Below are 21,524 nucleotides of genomic sequence, written 5' to 3' on the forward strand. Positions count from 1 at the left end.
TTCATTTAGAGTAATATCCATCCTTTGAATTTGTTTTCTGTGATTTGGTTTTCATAAAACATGAAGATGCTCTCTAGATTATCCAGGCCAGTTCCCTGCCTCAAGGTATATCCATATGTAACTCTGTAAGACAAATGGTTAGACAGCATGTTTCTAAATGTCCCAGGAGAAGGAAACTGTAGTAGCACCAATAATCCTTACATAGTGAGGGATGTCTGGGGAACACCAATGCACTTATATTTCTCACAAGTTCCATTGTTCTTGAATGCAATCATTATTCTTTTCTTTTTATTGAAATTATTTGATGTGTCTTATTCTCTTTAGGCAAAGTGCTTTATTTCGAAAACGAACCTTAATTATATTCTCGTGGAGGAAAGCAGACTCTTCTAACCAGTATATTCCACCATGTAAAACTCTTGAAAACTTTGTCATCACATTTGTCCATTTGTCAGCCCTTTCTGATATGTAGACATATCCTGGTTAATCATTATTGTTATGTGTGTTTCTTTCTTTTTTAATGAAAAAATATTGAATTATTCAGTTTTTCTTAAAAGTTCAATGATTTTTGTATTTCAAATGTTCTTTAGTATTCAATATATTCACAGCATGCTCAGAGTTTCTCTCACTGGTCCACTGGCTCTAATATTTATTAGAATAATTTTATTTACCGTATGTTTGTGTCATATTGGAAATGTTAGGAGAAAAAATTGAATTTTGAATGTGAAAGGTCCTTTCTTCTTTTACCAAAAGGAAAAAATGCATTTTCTGACATTAATAAAAGTCATGCTGGCGTCCTCTTACAAGAAAGTCACTAAAATGACAAAGAGCATGAAAAATGTAATTAGATGTTTGGTTGAACTGTGCTGGTTGGTTGGTTTTCCTATCTGACAAATTCTAATACACAAAAATAAAATTACAATTAATAAGAAAGTGCAAATGTAGCAGACATATTGGTATTCTACATAATATTGAGGCAGTTGTCATTATTTCATGTGATTACAATAGAAAAAAATTAATTTGACTTCTTTTGCAAATACTGGTGAACTTTTCCTTGAAAAATACTATAACAAGTGGATTTATTTATTCAATTCTCAGTGAGGTACTGGCTGTATCAAGGTTTTGGCAAAACAAACATGCATTCTCTATCTCTAAGTATATTAACTAATCTATAAAGGCTTGACATTCATTAATGCTTGCCACGGGAAAAAATGAGTTCTAGAGATTGTGTTTTGCTCAGTACTGGATAACTTACTTTCACAGCCCTACTTAAGCTTTGATTTCTAAATCTCTCCCCAGTGAAATCATACCTCAAAGATGTTTCATGAAAATGACAAGATAAGCTGCCTTGCATCCCAATGCTGGAGTAGGGGCAAGGGACAGAGTTCTGGGAGATTTTGCAAAACCATCCTAAGCTTTAGGGAAAGAAGTGCAAATGATTGACCTCAGTGAAATGTCAGCAACGTCGCCATCATGAACATAATAGCTCAGAGGACGTGTTGACTGTGTGCCGAGCACGGGCTTGTCTTGATTTTGTATTGATGACTCATACAGAGTTAGAACATGGAATTTAGAGTTATGGAAAATAGGGACGATTGGAAAGACTGTGCTTTTCAAGTTCTGCATTTTAGAAAATATTTTAAAATGCATATCATCATTGTCATAGCCTTCTGCATTGTACAATCTTCCCTCTTCTGTTTTGAAATATTTTTTTTCAGAGAGTTGGTAATAATTCAAATGACTTCACTGTATCCCTAAATAGCAGTTTGAACTATATGAAGCTGTTGCTCTTTAACTACTCTTTGGCCTATAAAAATGGCAGCCTCACATGGTTCAAACTAATGAAAAACACACAATTCCCCAAACAGAAAGGTAATATTCTCCTATTACTTAACCACTCTTTTTTTTTTTTAACATCTTTATTGGAGTATAATTGCTTTACAATGGTGACTTAGCCACTTTTTGTTGTGTATGAAACTCAAACTCTGTCATTCTAATGAGATTAAGAGACGTTGTCATTTCTTGGATGGAGCTGGATGTTGACAAGGTTTCCTTAGCTACCTATTTCCAAATCACCTCTTACATGAGGATGATTCATCCATCCAGCACATATTGACTTCTCCCAATTTGACTCTGAGGTGGAAGTGACCTCTTCCTCACTTTACTCCCCAGTTCAGGATGTACCTTAAAATAGCTTCCCCTAGACTGGATAGAAATAAGATTTCAGCACTGAATAGATTCTCTAAGTATACTTCTTTGTTCAAGACAGTGCTAACGTGAATGCTTAGTTACTAAAACAAATATAACGGCATTTTTAAAGCCTCACAAGGCAGGTAATTGCTTTAAAGAAATGATGGTGCATTTTTTTCCTTCCTTTTCCTGAAGTGGAAAATCCTAGTCTTCTCTAAGACCCAGGATTCCATACATCATAAGAGCATACGTTGTACATTCTTTCTAAAGGATGAGGATAAATTTCCCTTATACTAAAAATCACCAGCTGCCATGGAAGTGCTGAGTAAAAGATAGTCCTTATCATTTCTTTGTGGACTGCAATTTTCCCCCTTGATATAGGCTATAAATAGGAAATAAACAGTCAAATGAAATCATATAGTATGCAAAGATTTCACTGATAAGTTTAGGTGAGCAAATCATAAAAAGAACAAAATAGTACCTGGTCCTAAATCTTTGCCAAGGAGTGTTTAGTGACTTCCTCACTCTCTACCCTTTGGGCAGATACCACTTTTTAACCCCATTTTTGAAGAGTAACAGATATTTGGTTTTGAATTTTTTTTACCTATCTAAAAGAGAGAAAATAATTAAGAATATTAAAAATTATTACTGTTCAGTGGACAGGGAAAATAAACAGTCATTTTAATATCCTTTATTTAATAAAATCAGCAGTTCTTCCCTTTATAGCGTATTTATCTGAGGTAATTTATCAATACACGGACTATACAAAAATAACTTGCTTTTCTAAATGGTAGAATCTTGGCTTCTGCAAACACTTGAGCCATGCCCAAACTATAATGTAAAAATTAGGGTGTTCTATTAAATTAATGTTCTAAGAGCCAAAAAAATCTACAGTATTTTTCTTTCTGTTCTTCAGATATATGTTAAACAAGTAGAGATTTTCAGAGTATTTCATTTGTATTCACTTTGATCGGCAAGGCTCTTTATTAGCCAAAAATTCTCTTAATTTCCAAATTAGACTACATAGTAGAAGAAATACATAATTGACCTCTTTGCGGAAATGCGTCTTAGGAGGATGCATTACAGTTCCCTGTTTTGTACAGTGCTATCCACTACTAAGTGCCCAGTGGTCATGTGTTGATAGCTTGAAAGAGTGAATTAAATGCTAAATAAGGAATGTGCTGGGGGTATGATTGAAGCATACTGTGTCTAAGTCCTCCCGGCTTTCTTCTTGGGAGCCTACTATCCCAAGAAGAGAGATGGTTGAAACAATGAAATTGTAAACCTTTTCTACTTAATCCCAAGTAAGAAATTTAGCACCTGTTTGCAAGTCCTGTCTCTGAACAGAGTTCTATACATTTTATTAAAAATATAACAATATTTACAAGCAGTAGTTACCCAACAGTAGCTAGATAGTGATATAGTTACTTCATAAAATAGTATACGATATAAACCATGGAAGTTTTTGAATGTAAAAGTAAAAATCAAGTAGACATGTCAAAATAAAGCACTTATGATGTTAAGCTCCAAGGAATGACAATGTTTAAATGCCAGTGTCTTCTCTGGTTTTACCAGCTTGCAGTGGGTTATTTAAGTTAAGCATAATTATCATCTATGCCTTTTTTAAAAATAAATTTATTTATTTTTGGCTGCGTTGGGTCTTCGTTGCTGCGCGTGGGCTTTCTCTAGTTGCGGCAAGCGGGGGCTACTCTTCCATGAGGTGCGAAGGCTTCTCATTAAGGTGGCTTCTCTTGTTGTGGAGCATGGGCTCTAGGCACGTGGGCTTCAGTAGCTGTGGCATGCAGGCTCAGTAGTTGTGTCTCGCGGGCTCTAGAGCGCAGGCTCAGTAGTTGTGGTGCACGGGCTTAGTTGCTCTGCAGCATGTGGGATCTTCTCAGACCAGGGCTGGAACCCGTGTCCTCTGCATTGGCAGGCGGATTCTTAACCACTGCACCACCAGAGAAGTCCTTATAACTTTATTTTAAAAGAACTACATAATGTTCAGAAATTGACATAATTATATCTCTGAGGTATTGGCGCCTAATTTTGTAATTTTATGCCATTTTCTACTAACTGATCAACCCCCGTGTAATTCAATGGCATCCATATTATCTACTCAGTAATCTGTAATTATAGACTTCCTCTAATGAATCACCCTATGCTTTATTGCCCTGTGTTCTTAGGAGCTCTGTGGGTTTCAATTTTAGAAAATTTGAACTTGGAGTGGAATTTTTTTCCCTGATGAACATTATAAAGTAATGAAGAGGTTAATCACTGTTGCCTTGATTGTTTGAAACACCAAAAGGCAATACCACCTAATATACAATTACCATATTACTTTTAATAGGTCTTCGTTTTAATTTAAAGGTTGAATTCAATTAAATGGTAGTAGCAGTATGTTAAATTTACTATGAGTATCTGCCTTAGGGAGTTATTTATTTATTTATTTTGAAATTAATTTTTTTCTATTGGAGACCAACTTCCATTTATTTAGTAAAGCATATAATTAAGGTCTATCTAACTTTTAATTATTTAATAGAATAGGATATTGTTAATGTGTATCTGTATAAATTACCTAAATTACCTGAATTTAGGCCATTTATGTTTCCAAAGCACTCACTCTAGGAATTTGACCCCTGGAATAGATCTGGTGAGCTGAAGTGTATTCACTTTAATAATCTTCCTAAAAGCTATATCCATTTAAACTTGAAAGTATAAAGTATCTATCTTTTTTTGTTGTTGTTTGCTTTTTCCTTTAGAATTTACATTAATTGTTTATTTCTTAAATTAGGAACATGGGGGAAGACATATAGGTGTGAACACTTAGGATCTGTAGAAAATGATAAGGAGAGGTAGCTTGGCTGGTGTGGTTGGAGGAGCCAAAGAAAAATCTGGAAATAATTAGTGAGATCTTTGGAATTTGGATTGGATCAGATGAGCATTGAATCTTGGAAAAGAGGATAATGTGATTAAAGTTATAGTTTAGTGATAGGAGAGACTAGAAACAAAATTCAGCAAGTTGATTCATATAGGTTATCCAGGTTAAGGGATAAGTGTTACACTAGGGGAGGAGACTCTGTATTGCCTGTGAAGATGTGCTATATCTTAGTCACTATTTGACTTTGGAAATGAATAAAAAATACTAGAGACCATTCAACGGTTCTAAGCCTGGAGGATAATCAAAAATGAGAAAATTGGGATAAGAAGTCATTAAGGGTGTGATTAGGTGGGGAAATCTGTGGGTGATTCCATTTGTCTGAGACACACTGAGTCTGAAATGATAGGAAATTTTATAAATAACATTGTTCAGGCATAGCTAATGGTTCGTCCTTGAAATTGGAATGCAGGTAAATAGTGAGGTTGTGAATTAAGGCATCTCCATCATAGAAGAGAACTAGAAGCCTTGAAACTGAGATCACTTCCCAGAGCCCAAGAAAGAAAGGCCACAGACTGTCCAGTGACACTTCATTCTGCTTTCTAAATAATTATTTTTCACCAACTTGTTTCAATTCCATCAGGAGACAGGAGTGAGATTGCTAGAAGTATAAATACATTCCAGTTGATTGAGAAGGAAGCTAGCCATGCTCAGAGTCAGTCTGGCTCTCTCCTGGAGCAGATTATTGAACTCCGCTTAAGGAATTATTGAGGGATTTAGATCAAGGCTTAAAGGTAAATCCTTCCCTCTCCCATTTTGAAACATCAATGTAAATTACACTATTGAGTTATGATAATGCATATCAGAAGTGCATACCTTCAGCTCCTTTTCTGAAGCATGTGGCAATTGGCAGCTTCTTAAGCAATGCTGACCATGCTTTGTGCCACACATTCCTCCCCTACCTTCAAAATGGGCCAGAGATTGATTCTTGACCCAAGGACAGCCACCTGTAGGCTTTTCTATTTCCTAAGAAATAGCCTGTCATGAACACTCTTCCCCCAAAGGCTGGTCCGTCCTGGTTGAATTAGTTTGATTCTTTTTCTTGGGGAGTTTGAACTCAAAGACACAAAGATGGTAGGTGAGAATGGACATCAAAGTACTGAAGTAGTAACATTAATGGATGACTAGGGCTATTGTTGTAGTTGGAGGATTAGAGTCAAAGTTACATATTTTTTAAAATTTTGTTGAAGTATAGTTGATTTACAATGTTGTGTTAATTTCTGCTGTACAGCAAAGTGACTCAGTTATACATATATATATATTCTTTTTCAGATTCTTTTCCAATATAAGTTATTACAAGATATTGAATATAGTTCCCTGTGCTATACAATAGGACCTTGTTATTTATTCATCCTATATATAATAGTTTGCATCTGCTAATCCCAAACTCCCAATCCTTCCCTCCCCCACACGCCTTCCCTTTAAGGTTGTATCTTGAATGGTGTTTCACTTCTTTGTGAGTCACACCTGACCACGTAGCTGCTGAAGCCTGTTTCCTATTCCTTCTACTTCTGCATACATCCTTACACTAAATCCCCACCTTTGTCTCTTGTAAGCCCATCTAACACGTTCATCAAGAGGCTTAGAACATTCCCTGTCTTCCTTTTTCTTCCTCCCTGCCCCAGCCCACTGGGGGTCAAATTTTTCCATGAGAGAGGCTGGGGGAGTGAGTGGGCAAGCAGCTTATGCCACCCATTCTCCCCTTCAGGCCCCTGCGTCCAAAAGACTAACCAACAACGGGGGAAGGAAACACCTTGAAGCAAACATACAATCAGTATTTAAATTACAACCAGAAAATTGTAGAATCTTCCCAAGATGTCATTAAGGGACATGAAAGTGAGACTTGACATTGTATGTCTAGGAGCAATGCTGAAAAAAATGAAAACCAATTTTATGTTTGTTCCTTCACTGAGTTGAGACTGTTCAATAAACTAGTTGGTTATACATGCCTTTTTTCATACTGCTTTTTGAAAAAAGCAAAAGTGTATAATATAATGTTAAAACAAGATATATGCTCCTCAATTTGAAAGTGGTAGTTGTAATAAGAACAGATCAGTTTGCAGCAATATTCACTTTCGGGGCAGAAAGACACACACACACACAGACACACACACACACACACACACACACATACACACAAGATTCCTTGCACTTTAAAAATATATAACCAACAGTTAAGTTCCTGTGCAAAAGTGGAGTGAAGTTGTCATTGCCTTTCTGACTGGAGAGAGGAAGAAGAATTCAAAAGATAGCCTAGCAACAGATGAATTGCCCACTTGTTTCCTGTACTCCAACCATCAGCAACTAAGAGTACCAATTCCCTCATGTACATTTTTATACCTGGTGGTAGGCTGCCACTGTAGCTGTGGTGTGTGACATTTGTTAAAACTACCTGACAGGACTCTCATGACAGCCATTCTTCAAAAGTTACTTCCATCCCTCCCTTACCTGGTGCCTATGCTAGGCACCAAGGAAGATAAAAGTATACATTTGACCTCATGATGGTGCTCTGGAAGCTCAAACTCTCCATTTTCTCTCCGCCACTAGGGTTGTGTTTGTATTTCTTATGAAATGGTTAGGTTCATTGCATGGTATCATGTTCTGATATGGCCATCCAGTTACTTTACCCAAATATGCCTCAGTTTCGTTACCTGAAAAATAGGTTGGCGTAGGGATCCAACATCCCTTAGAACAGGGCCTGACATATAGTAAGCTCTCAATAAATGACAGACATTATTACTATTCCTAAGTACAAAAACATCTTTCTTTTATCTTTTCAGAAAGTCACTGAGATTTACTTTGGCGGATGGTTTTGAATTTATTATTTTTCCAAGTTTGTTTTTGCTTAGTTCTCCCTTCACAAGTGTTCCATGCCCTTAGTAAATGATTGATTCTGATAAGACACAGTATTTCAAAGGTATCTTTGAAATATTAATTATTTAAAATATCGAACGTGAGATATTTTACCAGAGGCATCAACAGTGGTTCTGGTAAGCATTAACATTCAGGTTTATTCAGGCTTATTTATAGAGTGTAATTTTCTTCTCCCAATCTTCTAGCATATAGGTAGGTAACTGGGGAAAAAAATGAATACACATAAACATTACTTTTTAACTACCATTTACTATCAAGCTGTCTTACCGCAGGTGGACTGCCCAAAAGGTGCCTCTGTCCATAAAAGTTCCTTCACTAAGACCACCAGTAGAAATCCATTCAAGTGTGTTAACAGGCATTTTTTTTTTTTTTTTTTTTTTTTTTTTTTTTTTTTTAGCGGTACGCCAGCCTCTCTCCCGTTGCGAGGCGCAGGCTCAGCGGCCATGGCCCACGGGCCCAGCCGCTCCACGGCATGTGGGATCTTCCCAGACCGGGGCACGAACCCGTGTCCCCGGCATCGGCAGGCAGACTCTCAACCACTGTGCCACCAGGGAAGCCCAACAGGCAACTCTTTAAAATGCAAATACATTATGGAAAGTTAACTCACCAATTTAGCTACTGTGACAGACTTTGAGGTGATACCTACCATGTAGATATTTGGGGAGAAATCACTTTATCCTTTACCATTCATCACTCTGGAGTGGAATATCCATTAGCTTGTGACCCTCTAGTACAATATTTATTTCATGACAAAATGTACCTATAACATTAACCTTCAATTAAAAATGGTAAGGAAGAGTAGTATTCACTATGAAGTTTATCTGAATCTGATAATTCCCTTCACTGTAGGAAACTGTTCATTATCTGTTCTGGAAAGGAGATGCGATAACAGAATGAATGAACTCTCTAACCAACATTTTCCTCTACAGTTTTAACTTTAATTGCTCTGAGATTAATTTTGCTTTTTGGTGCGTACCACTGTGCAAGGCCTCAACCTGGGAGCATAATGTTTTTCTGGTTTGTTTTGCAAATCTTCAACTGCTGCATAATGTTATTACTAGTCTGCCCCTAGCTCATCCTGTGGTTTCTGGTAATTTCTTCTAAGCTCCTCTGTCCTCTTTTCCCTCTTGAAAGTTTTCTTCTTTTGAACAGGAGCATCTGCCTTCATTATTTCCCTTAGAACTTTATACATTCTATTTATGCCCTCTTTTAATCTCTATGGAATAATATCTTGATTTTTTTAAACACTTTTCGTGGCCCTAAATTACTTCATAGACTATTATCTTAGTTACCATCTGTTGGTTTGTCAAGTCACCATTATCTCCATTCTTCACTCGCTTCCAATTAAACTGCAAACTAACAAAAACCTCCCATCAGGTAGAGGCTTTCTAGATGTTTGTGGACTGCAGTAGAAGTTGTTCAGGTTTTTGTCATGTCTTACCTCTTATTGTGTTGAATTATAAGAGCTATTTGTCAGCCCCAGGCCTTCATTTTTTTCAGACCCCAGAGAAGGAATTTTGTTTCCCTCTTTTTTGATAAGTGAGCAGTCTTCTAATTTTGTGTCATCTACAAATCCATACATCTTGCAGCAGGGTCTTAATCTGGCCCGTAATAGGTAGCGTGAAAGAGATTGAATCTAACACTGATTTTTCTTGCCCTCCACTTGTCACTGCCCTCTTATTCTGTCAGCTTCCATTTACCACTGCTTATGACCTTGCTTACAAAACCAGTTTTACTGTTCTATTCAGTCTTTTACCAATAATGCCAAAATTGACTATTGTACTTTGCCCAGGGTTATATACAGAAAAATATTTGTCACTGCAAATTCAATTGTATTCTTTGCAGAATTTCTCACCCACTCTGGTCTATTTTGCATAATACTGTGAGGCTGATATTACATGTCACCTTTATCATGTCACTACCTTGCTGAAGATCTACCAATGGCTCTTTAGAGGCCCTTTCATCACATTCAAACTTCTTACTTTGATACCCGAGGCCCTTTAGAACTTTGCCCTGATGCTCTCCTCATGGTTTATCATGTACTCCATGCATATTTGATTTCAGGTGGCCACGCTGATTCAAAACCACCTCAACACATTTTACCCTCTTAAACATTACATGATATGAACAGGCAAAACTAAAATACGGTGATAGAAATCAGAGCAGAGGTTACCTTTGAGTGGTGGAGGCAAGAGGGAACTTTCTGAGGATGATGGAAACATTCAGTATCTTCATTGTGGTGGTGGTTACATGGGTTTAGGTACTTGTCAGAATTCATCAAGCTGTATGCAAGATCTGTGCATTACAATATTTGTAAATTTGTACACAGACACATGCACACACACAGAGGAAGTGAGCAAGTAAGCATATGCATGTACACGAGGAGTTAATAAATCTAGACTTTACGAAACTGCAATGAGGTACCACCTCACACCAGTCAGAATGGCCATCATCAAAAAGTTTACAGATAATAAATGCTGGAGAGGGTGTGGAGAAAAGGGAACCCGCCTGCACTGTTGGTGGGAATGTAAATTGGTGCAGCCATTATAGAGAACAGTATGGAGGTTCCTTAAAAAACTAAAAATAGAATTACTATATGACCCAGCAATCCCACTACTGGGCATATATCTGGAGAAGACTCTAAAAGATACATGCACCCCAGTGTTCGTTGCAGCACTATTTACAATAGCCAAGAGTCAGCCATAAAAAAGAATGAAATAATGCCATTTGCAACAACATGGATGGACCTAGCAATTATCATACTAAGTGAAGTAAGCCAGACAGAGAAAGACAAATATCATATGATATTTATATGTAGAACCTAAAAAAAAAAAAAGATACAAATGAACTTATTTACAAAACAGGAGTAGACTCACAGACATAGAAAACAAACTTATGGTTAAATAAATTAAATTGTTTTTTAATTTTTTAAAAAAATCTAGATTTTACTCTCTTTAAACTGGTCACTATTCAACGTTTTAAATATTAATTTTTTTTCAGGGGCTGAACTTAAGCCCTAATTCTTCCATGAGCCTTCCCTACTCTTTTTTTTGGCTATGCTTTTTTAAATTTATTTTTATTTATTTATTTTTTTGGCTGCGTTGGGTCTTTGTTGTGGTCCATGGGCTTCTCATTGAGGTGGCTTCTCTTGTTGTGGAGCACGGGCTGTAGGTGCACAGGCTTCAGTAGTTGCAGAACGCGGGCTCAGTAGTTGCGGCATGCGGGCCCTAGAGTGCGCAGGCTTCAGTAGTTGAGGCGCACAGGCTCTAGGGCATGCAGGCTTCAGTAGTTATGATGCACAGGCTCAGTAGTTGTGATGCCTGGGCTTAGTTGCTCTGCAGCATGTGGGATCTTCCCCGACCTGGGATCGAACCCATGTCCTCTGCATTGGCAGGTGGATTCTTAACCACTGAACCACCAGGGAAGTCCCTCCCCTACTGTTTGAACCCATGGAGAACATAGTTTTATTTTCTAAATTATTTAATCTACCTAAGTATTATTTTGTGTGGTAGGGTCCTGCCCTCATTAAGAAGCCTTTTGCTTCTTTTGGTTCCCTTTATTTACTTTTGGGCCATTTTTATTGGTTGATGGCAACTTCTTCAATTTTGAGTGGCTCAGCTTTTCCAGAAAGCCTTAATTATATAATTGAGAATTCAAGGAGGCAATTGTAGTGAATAATGAAGCCATTATGACCAGGTTGTAAGGATCTTAGGGAATGATTTTTATGGTATTGGTTTTACTTTAGTCATTTTTGAGGAATAATGAGCTAGAGTTGGGTGTTAGTTAATGGAAAAATCCAAGGCACTAGATGTTTAGGTTCCTAGAGGAATAAGGGATATTTAATTAATAATGTTTGATTAAAAAGGAAGAAGAGCTCAGAGTATTTTCAAAATTGTAAAGGGTCAGAGATTTTACTCTTCTTGCATGCCAGCAAGTCAGCTGCCACAGTTTCAGGGATGCCGGCAGAAGACACAAGATTCCTGGTTCAGAGACAAAGAACTGTTATCCACAGCACAGCAAGCAGTGTGAGCTTCATGTTCAAATTGCTTTCCCTTGCCCTCCAACTCCCACAGGGTGATACCAAGATGGGCCCAGGTGGATGCTAGGCACACAGTGGATTTGTGTTATGTCTGAGGAACCCACGCTTAAAGAACCCAAATCTTTTATAATGGACTGAAAGCAAACCTGTCTGACATCTGCCCTAGAGGGAGATATAATCTGTCTTCAAAGTAAACCTACCCTCTGTTCTGGAGGGAGACACTGTGCCTTCAAGGCCGTTGACTATAAAAAATTCTTGAAAAGATAGTCCAGAACAAAGGTCATCAATGCCTGTGCCCACAAAATATGCAGAAATGTGAGAAACCCATAGGGAATTCCCTTTATATAAGTTTATGCTAGCCATTGGGGAATAGTCTCGCATAAAAGCGTCATAGAGATCATTAATTTACCTAGTGCTAATTTTAATCTGTGGCATCTCCAAACTCTTCTGGAGAAATTAAGTCGACACAACCCAGGTATGCATTGATGCTGAAAGGTGAAATCAGTGGGCATTCAGGATCCACTGAATGACCAACACTGTTGGAAATATGAAATAGAAGATACAAGCCATGCCTTCCATTTTATCCAAAGATAAGTAGCTCACACAGAGCCCACTGGACTGCATGCAGCCCTTCTAGCTCCTTAATACTGTCTGTGATCTAGTTTCAGGATGAAAGATTAGAAAGTTGCCTCTGAATTGTTACTTCTCAGACATGCCCATATGTTACTGTTTTAGTGGCTAAAAAGCATTACCGATTTCTCCTTGATATTCTTTCACTCAGTAAAATAGGTATTGTAAGTTTTAAGAAAACGCATTTTTCTATGTAATTCAATAAGGTTATTCTCTTTTTCAATGAAAAATAAAGCACTTAAAAGATTTTTTTTTCCTGAGTTTGATCTCATAGACCAAAGGGGAAAAAAAAAATCCAAACAGCTACTCACTACTAATCACATCTAAGTAAGAATTAATGGTTCTGTGAACTTGGAAATTCTAAGTGAACTGTCAACCTCACACAATTCAATCACTGACCAAATTGCAATGAAACTTATTTGAAATGAAGGATAACTTTCAAATGATCATGTTTGCTTTCATTTTGTTTTAGGAAGACTAACTGAAATATAAATCTATAGTATATTCATAAAAGCTTTATTCCTTAAGGTTAAACATTTCATGAAAATTTCTCTGTCCCTTTGAAAGTTATCATGAAGCAAATGAAAAAGTAATGGTGAACTGGTGGACTAAAACTTATATTTCTTTCCTTAAAGGCGTTACTGATGTTTACAAAGACCTGGATTTTTAATTTTTTTTTTAACAGAACCATCTAGCATATGCCTTCTCAGCAGGAGCAATATCACCCCCAAGGGAATCAATATTGGTTCTTGGAGAGGTGGGAGGAGAAAAATCTTAGATATTACAATGGTTTGTGACCTTCCAAAGGACCAGAATACATAAGCAGATATATAGTTTTATCTGTAAATATTAATGTGGAGGGGATTAGGGAAAAGATATCTAACAAGGCTCTGTTAAGGGAGGAGGGAACGATAATGGAAGAAAAAAGTTGAGAAACTGATCTGGCATAACATTTTTTTAAGTGTTTTCAGATGGCAACCACTAAATTAAGCAAAGGGATTTATTTGTAATTCCTCTCTACTTTATGTCATATTTGTTCTTTTCATCTCTTTAGTCCATAAACAATATAATAGCTTTAAAGAATTTTAATGAAATGACATCCATAATGTTGCTGTAGATTCTTTTCATGTTTGTATATTATTTATGTAAAATCATAAATCCTCTTTGGTATTCTGTTCTCGTCACTCGTATACAGATATTCATCTTTCTACATAGTCTTCATAATGACTGTTTTTATGAGGATACCTGAGATTCAGTTGTACCGCAGTTCTCTTCCAGTTGTACTTCTGTGTCTAAAAATTCCTTCCGTGTCTTCTTTGCAGTTCTGCTTCTCCTGACTGCCTGTTAAAAACTGAGATCCTCAGGAATTGCATCCTATGCCCCTCCTTCTCATACATCTCAGGGTCATCTCACCCATCTTCCGACAGCACTCTCATCTTTAGCTCCAGCCCAGACTTCACTCCTGGGTTCCAGATTCATATTTCCATCTTAGTTCCCGGACCAGGGATCAAACCCATGCCCCTGGCAATGGAAGCACAGAGTCCTAACCACAGGACCGCCAGGGAATTCTCCATATTTCCAACTTCTTACTGGATTTCTCTACTTAGATATTCCTCAAAAAAAATTTTTTTTTTCAAACCTGTTTATCCCTTGTCCTCTAGACGCTTTTTCTCCCCGTTGATCTCACCCTTCCAGCCAGGTCCTAATGAATGTACTAATACCTTTAAAATATTCCTCCTCTCTATTCACTCTGCTAGCCCTTTAGTTCAGTTCTTTATCTCTTACTTAGACAATTACACTATACTCCTAAACATCTCCCTGCCTTCTGTCATGCCATCCCCAGAGTCATCCTCCATAGTGCTGTCTGACAAGTCTTTCTAAAGTATAAATCTGATCAAGTCACTTCCTATATTGCTTATGGCTGCACTGCCCAATACAGCAGCCACGAGCCACATACAGCTGTTGAGCGCTTGAAATGTAGCTAATCTGAAGTGAAGGATGAAATAAAAACATGTTAGGTTTCTGAAACTTGCTCTAATAAAAGGAATGTAAAATATATAATTTTTGTATATATTGAGTTAAATATTAATATATTAAAACGCATTTCACCTCTTTCTTTTTTATTTTTTAAATATGGCTACTAGAAAACTTAAAATTATTTAGGTGGCTCACATTTGTGACCTGCATTATATGTCTGTTGGATAGTGCTGGCTTATAAGATAGTGCTCAAACCCATATCATCATGTTAAAAAATCAAATTCAACTGAGTAAATTTTAAAGAGCTAATTGGATTTATTCAATGAATCATAAATTGTGCAGCATCTCATCTAGTAAATAGAAAGGAGCTCCAAAGAGCTGTACAAAATGGAAGACTTTTATAGGCAGAAGGAAGCAAGACAAGGAAGTTCTTCTAGCAAAGAGTGGATTGTTCAGACAAGGTTACCTTCCTTTGTGGGACAGTGGGGGGTCTATCAGGTAGATTTCCGTACTAGTGTTGACCAGGAAATTCCAGATTGAGTGGTTAAGATTACATTCCTGGGAAAGACTGAAACTGCAGTTAGGTTAAGTATCAAGTCTCTGGTTGGTGATGTGAGTCTTAGCACAAGTGACTCCATTTTGGGCCTGTTGTCTCTTTTTTAACAACAGAATTATGATGTTTCATCATCTGGCCATCACTTGCCTAGTTCATTTCATCTTCTTCTAGCTGTCATGCAAAGATTGATCTGGGGGGCTTCCCGGGTGGCGCAGTGGTTGAGAGTCCGCCTAACGATGCCGGGGACACCGGTTCGTGCCCCGGTCCGGGAGGATCTCACATGCCGCGGAGCGGCCAGGCCCGTGAGCCATGGCCGCTGTGCCTGCGCGTCCGGAGCCTGTTGCTCCGCAACGGGAGAGGCCACAACAGGGAGACGCCCGCGTACCGCAAAAAAAAAAAAAAGAAAAAAAAAAAAAAAAACAGATTGATCTGGGTTCATACCTGGGCTCCTCCACATGCCAGCTGTGCAATCTGGAACAAGATGCTTAAACTCTCTAAGTTTCAGTATACCCAGCTGAAAAACAGAGATATTTCCTGCTTCAATATGTTGTTGGGAGGATTATAAGATATAACCAATATGGGAATTCCCTGGTGGTCCAGTGGTTTAGACTCAGCGCTTTCACTGCTGTAGGCCCGGGTACGATCCCTGGTCGAGGAACTAAGGTCCCACAAGCCACGTGGTGCGGCCAAAAAAAAAAGATATAACCAGTGTGAAGTGCATACTGCATAAAATTTAATTCTCCCAGATACATTCCAGCCACGCCAGACTTCCTTCATTTCTTCTTTTCTTTCCATTGTAAAGAGCAGGTCATGGTTCAGATGTGTCTGCAGCCTTAATATTCCTAAAAGTGCACAATCCTCTTTCCCTGTTTAGTCACTGAGGTTCTACTTTCCCTTTATTTTTCGCGTTTTCACCAAATATTATACCTGAGAACCTCTGTGTTTCCTTTTATTTTTTCACTCAATATCCTGTCCTAAAGAATTCATTTTAAAAAAGAATAAATGATTGTAACATTGAGGAAATCTCAAGTCAAATGAAGAGCATAATCAAAAGAGATTTTAGCTTATTCTTGCCCCATAAGAAAATATTTTTTTCCTGTGATCTGATACCCCACAGTCAATTCTTTAAACAAAGTAGGATTTAAATTTCACTTTGGAGTAACATCAGAAATAATTTCTTCTCCCTCACTGCCCCCCTTTTCTTTTCTTAACCCTCCTGCCTACAAGTGTCCTCTACCCGAGACCCACACACTTAGCTATCACTCAAATTAACCACCTGGCGAGGGTCCTTTTCATCAGTGAGGCCTGTTGAGAAGAGGGTCTTCAGCTCACTGTGAATCATCCACAGCTTCGCAGAGAGTTTCTGGCAATGGACACCTTGTCCTAGCAAATCTTAAAAGTATTTTTAACAGCCAGAATTGTCAAAGATAAGAGTAGGGTGAAATGTTTTATATACGTTTCCGTTAGGAATTTCCATGAACATCTCTGAGTACTCCACTCACAGGAAAAGTTTAGAAACACAACAGCATTCTAAAAGGGGTGATGAGACTCTGGCTAATGTCTCTCAAATGTAAAATGTGGACTTTCAGATGACGTGGTCACCTTTGGCTTCTGCAATGTCAGCATTTCAAAATGGGTAAAGGATATGGATTAGATAGGAACTGAATGCAAGTGTGTTTTGCAAATAGTGTCTTTTAAGATAACCGCAGATGATGGTTGAATGCTTAAGGTATTAATACAATCAGTATTTAACCTTGTGTAACTCCGCTTCATCAAATCACGCCCTGCACGTTGATTGCATTAAGCCGGGTCAGTGGTTTCTTGCTTAGGAATATCTTATAAGAATCTGAACAGGAAGGCAGCAGTAGCTGATCAGCTACTGTTTATTTGCATACTGAGCATGTCATCAATAATACAAAAGACAAGGTCTTTAAGTTGAAAGAACAGTGAGATTGGCATGAATTTTGCTTAATGGTGCGTAATAAGCAAAGTAGTCTGTGGTGCCAGAAACTGACAGGATCCATTATGTTAAAACAGATATATGTCTTTAATTTAGGGGTATTATGTAAATCTGACAGGAGTTTTTCCCTTTATTTTCCTGTAGTTTAACTTTAATTGCTCCAAGATTAATTCCAATTTCTCCCTTCCTCCAGAGGGTGATGAGACGGGCGTGATGGATAATCTTCTAGAAGCCCTGCAATCAGGTGCAGCATTCCGAGACCGCAGAAAGCGGATTCCAAGGAATCCAGGTAAGAGCCATTCCATCTCACATGGTATTATAGAATGTAAGTGCTCAGAGCCAAGTACCAAAAATAACCCAAAAGACAAAAACAACCTTTCTCATGAAAAAAATGTTTTTAAACAGTTGATCTCAGTTCATGTGTGAAATCTCAGCAGGCTTCTATATCTACGTGATCACAAGTTTCAACTTGGTAAAAGCATCTTCAAGTAACTGTAGGCTTTGCAAAAAAAATTCAGAAGCAAGGATTCCTTCTGTGTTTCATATTAAATATTTTTAATTGTGATTTTATGAACATGTGGTTTGAGTAGAAGATGGTTTAAAACCATAAATGTAATTAAATCATTCCAAGTAATTAGCCCTAATGATGTCACGTTAGCTATTTACAGGTAAGGAAGCTGAGATAATGCCCCTTTCCAGAGGCCATTTTGGCTTTGCAGTCCATTGTCCATTCTCCATGTTACTAAAGAGAGGACAGGCACAGATGATCCAAGATCCCCAAAAGTGCCAAAATGTTGGAACCCCCTTTTTGTGTTTCTTTGATTAGTAACAAAGCCACACTATGAAAATTGATCTCGGAGGAAGAAAAAACATAAAAGAAGCAGCACAACCTCCCTCACTCAAGTGGACCCAGAAAGTTGTCTGCCTTTTCTCTTCATACCCTATGACTGAAGTAAATAATAGCTCCTCTCAGAATAATCCAAGTAGGCTGAGCTATCCATCTCCTCTAAGGAAATTTTTATATTTCTAGTTCCTATCTTTCTTGAAGTACAGGGAGAAACTAGGTGTGTTGACTGTAAAAGCTCTCTTCATGGGCTGTAGGGCTATACGGAGACATAAATGAAAAAAGGAAAATTAATAGTAAACATGGAAACTCTACTGAATTTAGATTAGTAAGATTTGCCATGAATAGCCTACAATTCAAAAATATCCTGTGTTTAGAATAGAAACGATCACATTTTATTAAAATGCAAACTGGTACCTCTCAAAACCATTGTACTCCAACAAACCAGTGAAAGAAATGGAGCCCAGAGCAGAATGGTCCAGAAAAGCTTTTGGCAATGGTGAAATTCATGGTGGAAGACAATATAAGTTATATTTCATCTTTTTCACATTTGAGTGAATTCCGATGGATACATTAGCCTGAAGGTTAGATTTGATTGAGAGGACAAGAGTGTTTTGGTTGGAGTGTAAGACCGCTTTATGTGGATGAAGACATTGCAGATGGCCTACAGAAAGAGTGGAAGACTGCAGGAAAGAAACTTAACATCTATATTTATATGTCCATATTTTTTACAGTAATGCTGCATGGCAGAATGTTAGGAGCACTACTAATCTGTCCTCAATCTTTACCTGTAAAATGAGAATATTCTATCATGCTACCAGAGGCCCCTGCCACCTTTTAAGGAAAATAGAAACCTTCCCTGCTCTTTCTTGAACAATCAGAGCATTAATAGGCAGTGGAAGCAAACTTAGCATCTTTCTAGGCTGTTTATTTTTAAAATACATTTGCTAAGGCCCCTGTCTGACTAGTCTCACACCTCATACTGGCTCTAGAACGACTGTACTGAGAGAAAGAGATCATTCCATGGGGTTTCTGTGAGTTTGGTACTCAAGGGAATATAGTGTTGTCAACTGTGAAACACCAAGAATATATTCACAAACTGCATAATTTTTTAGTACTGACTCCAAGTAATCTAAATTGGGACCTCTTTTGCTTTGTAGTTGGAGGGCCTCCATGAACACGTAGGGTCAAAAATATCAGCGCACTTATCCCTGGCAGTCATTCCAAGTGGCAGCAGCCAATGCAAATGTCTAGCGGTAAGAAGAAACTAGAAGGCAGACAGTGGCAGTGATTGGTAAAGCATCTTGGACATCAGTAGAAGTACTTGAAGGGAAGGGGAGGGGAAGGCAGGCACAGAGTTAGCAAGTCTGCCAAAAACTCTCCTGTCTGCTTCCCTCTTTCTAAAAACGACAGAACTGGGGGGCTTTTCCAGATTTCCTCGCTGTTTCTGCCTCTCTTAGCTAAGATCATCCTTTCCTGCTGGCCTCCTTTTGTTTTCACTTTCCTAGGCACCTTATTTGGTTCCTTTCCAAGATCCCATTGACTTTCTATTGCTACACTTTCCCTGTTTAACCCCAGCATCCTTGCTCCTGTCCAGAAACCTCTACTTCACCATGATGAGATAAAAGCAGAAAAATCAAATTATAAAGAAGGCTGTTTTCTCCAAGTAAAGTTGTATCAGAGGAAATAGCCAAAATATCTGAAATCAGAGTGAACCACAGACAGCAAAGAGGTACTGCTCTGCTTGCCAACCCCATTATCATTGCTTGCAGATGGACACCCCGGCATGTAAAATACAGAGCCCTACAATTGTGCTTCTAATTGCAGTGTTTTCAATTGCATATTTAAACAAAATCAGGTGAGTCTGTATTCTTCATTAGAAAATCAGAATGTTAATAAATGGTATGATTAGTTACCGACATTGCAAATCTTCCACGGTGAGCCGATGTTCCCCTCCCCAAGAAGAACTCATATTAGTTAACTCAGAAGGAGCTCCCAAATATTGCCTCCAGCCCATTCAGCTGAGTGTGTTGTTTCAGTTAAGGGCACCAAAACCATTTTAAGGGAGACGATCATATCAGCAGTGATATTGAAAATATAAATAACTGGTATAGCATGGGCCCCAGCCAATCAGAACATGCACAGGCAATAAGTGCATGGCTGCTACTGGCTGTATTACCCAGATTATGGCTGTGCTAGTGTCAAACTTGAAGCTTAGGAAATGAGCCCCTAAACATTTATTCATGCATTGGACCTCTGTTCTGTGAAAGGTACTATGCTGGACATGATGGCAGATGCAGAAATAATTAAGTTTTCCTTCATTATAAGACCCTTGTGTCTTATAGGAAAGATAAAAAAGACAGAAAGACTACAGGATAAGGCAGAGGATAAGGGGCATTATACACCAGGTGTTAGTAACATACTGTGTGAGTTCTGAGGAGGGAAATATTGTACAATATTGATATATCAGAAAAAAAATCATGGAGAAAAAGGCTTTGAAGGATGAGTATGGATTTCAGCAGTAGGAGTTGGAGGTGGGGATAGTGGGCATTTGAGTCAAATTAAACATCATTAAGACTTTAGAAAGTGCAAAGCATTTTGGGAGAATGGCAAATGGTACAGCTAGTAAGAAAATAGGTTATATAAAGTGTAAAAGTATGGAGATAATTCTGGAAAAGTGGGTGTTACCCTATCATACAGTGCTTGAATAAGAGACTAAGGTGTTCGCATATCATTCTTTAGGCAATGGGAGTATATTTTTAGCAGTGGAAGAATATGATCAAAGCTCTATATTAGGACATTTAATCTATAGGAATGTAGGTGATGAATTAGTCATATTCTTAGTCATATGACTAATTCTTAGTCAAAAGGAGATAATTTAGGGGAAGGGGAGTAGCCAGGAGTCAAGGATAATCCTAGGGTTTTGACTTTGATTAGCTGGGAGGACAGTTGGATTATGAGAGAAAACTATTAAGATCAGGAAAAAGGAATAGTGATAGAAGACAAATTCAGTTTTGGGCAAGTGAAACTGAAAGTGGTAGCAGAGCATTGAGGTCAAGATGTCCAGAACTTTCTTGGAAATATGAGTGTAGATTTCATCACAAGAGGTTGAGTTTGTGAGATTTCTGGTTATACTTTGGAAATGGAAGAGATTATAAGAGAGATTATTAAGCGAAAAGAGATCCAAAACCAGAACCTTGAAAATGCCTCCCCTTTGGGGCTAAAAGTAGAACTAGCAGAGAAGATAGACCAGGAGCAGTTGGGTATGTAGGAGGCCAATCAAGACATTATTATTCTAGAAGCAAAGGAAGGCCGAAAAGTGGGCATTTTCAATAATGGCATATGCTACAGTGGAATCAAAAAGGATAAAGACCAATGATTTGCCATTTGGGAGCTTTCTAGTGACATTTTAAGAGCATCTTTTCAATATTGGAATGGAATTGGGATCCAGAATGCAGGGACTCAGCAGTGAGTAGATGGTGAGGCTCGAGGGGTAGATAGTATTCATTCAACAATGAAACA

General features: G+C 38.0%; 1 protein-coding gene across 1 annotated transcript in view; it reads left to right on the forward strand.

Moving 5' to 3' along the window:
• The window catches only part of DIAPH2 (diaphanous related formin 2), a 741,115-nt gene extending 723,105 nt beyond the window's left edge, over positions 1-18,010 (forward strand). The window contains exons 27-28 of the mRNA XM_065900213.1: positions 17,352-17,447; positions 17,985-18,010. Coding sequence (XP_065756285.1) covers positions 17,352-17,447; positions 17,985-18,010 — 122 coding nt within the window. The remainder of the gene's footprint in view (positions 1-17,351; positions 17,448-17,984) is intronic.
• The last annotated feature ends 3,514 nt before the right edge of the window (positions 18,011-21,524 follow it).

Source organism: Phocoena phocoena, chromosome X, assembly GCF_963924675.1.
Source record: "Phocoena phocoena chromosome X, mPhoPho1.1, whole genome shotgun sequence".
NCBI classification, from domain to species: Eukaryota; Metazoa; Chordata; class Mammalia; order Artiodactyla; family Phocoenidae; genus Phocoena; species Phocoena phocoena.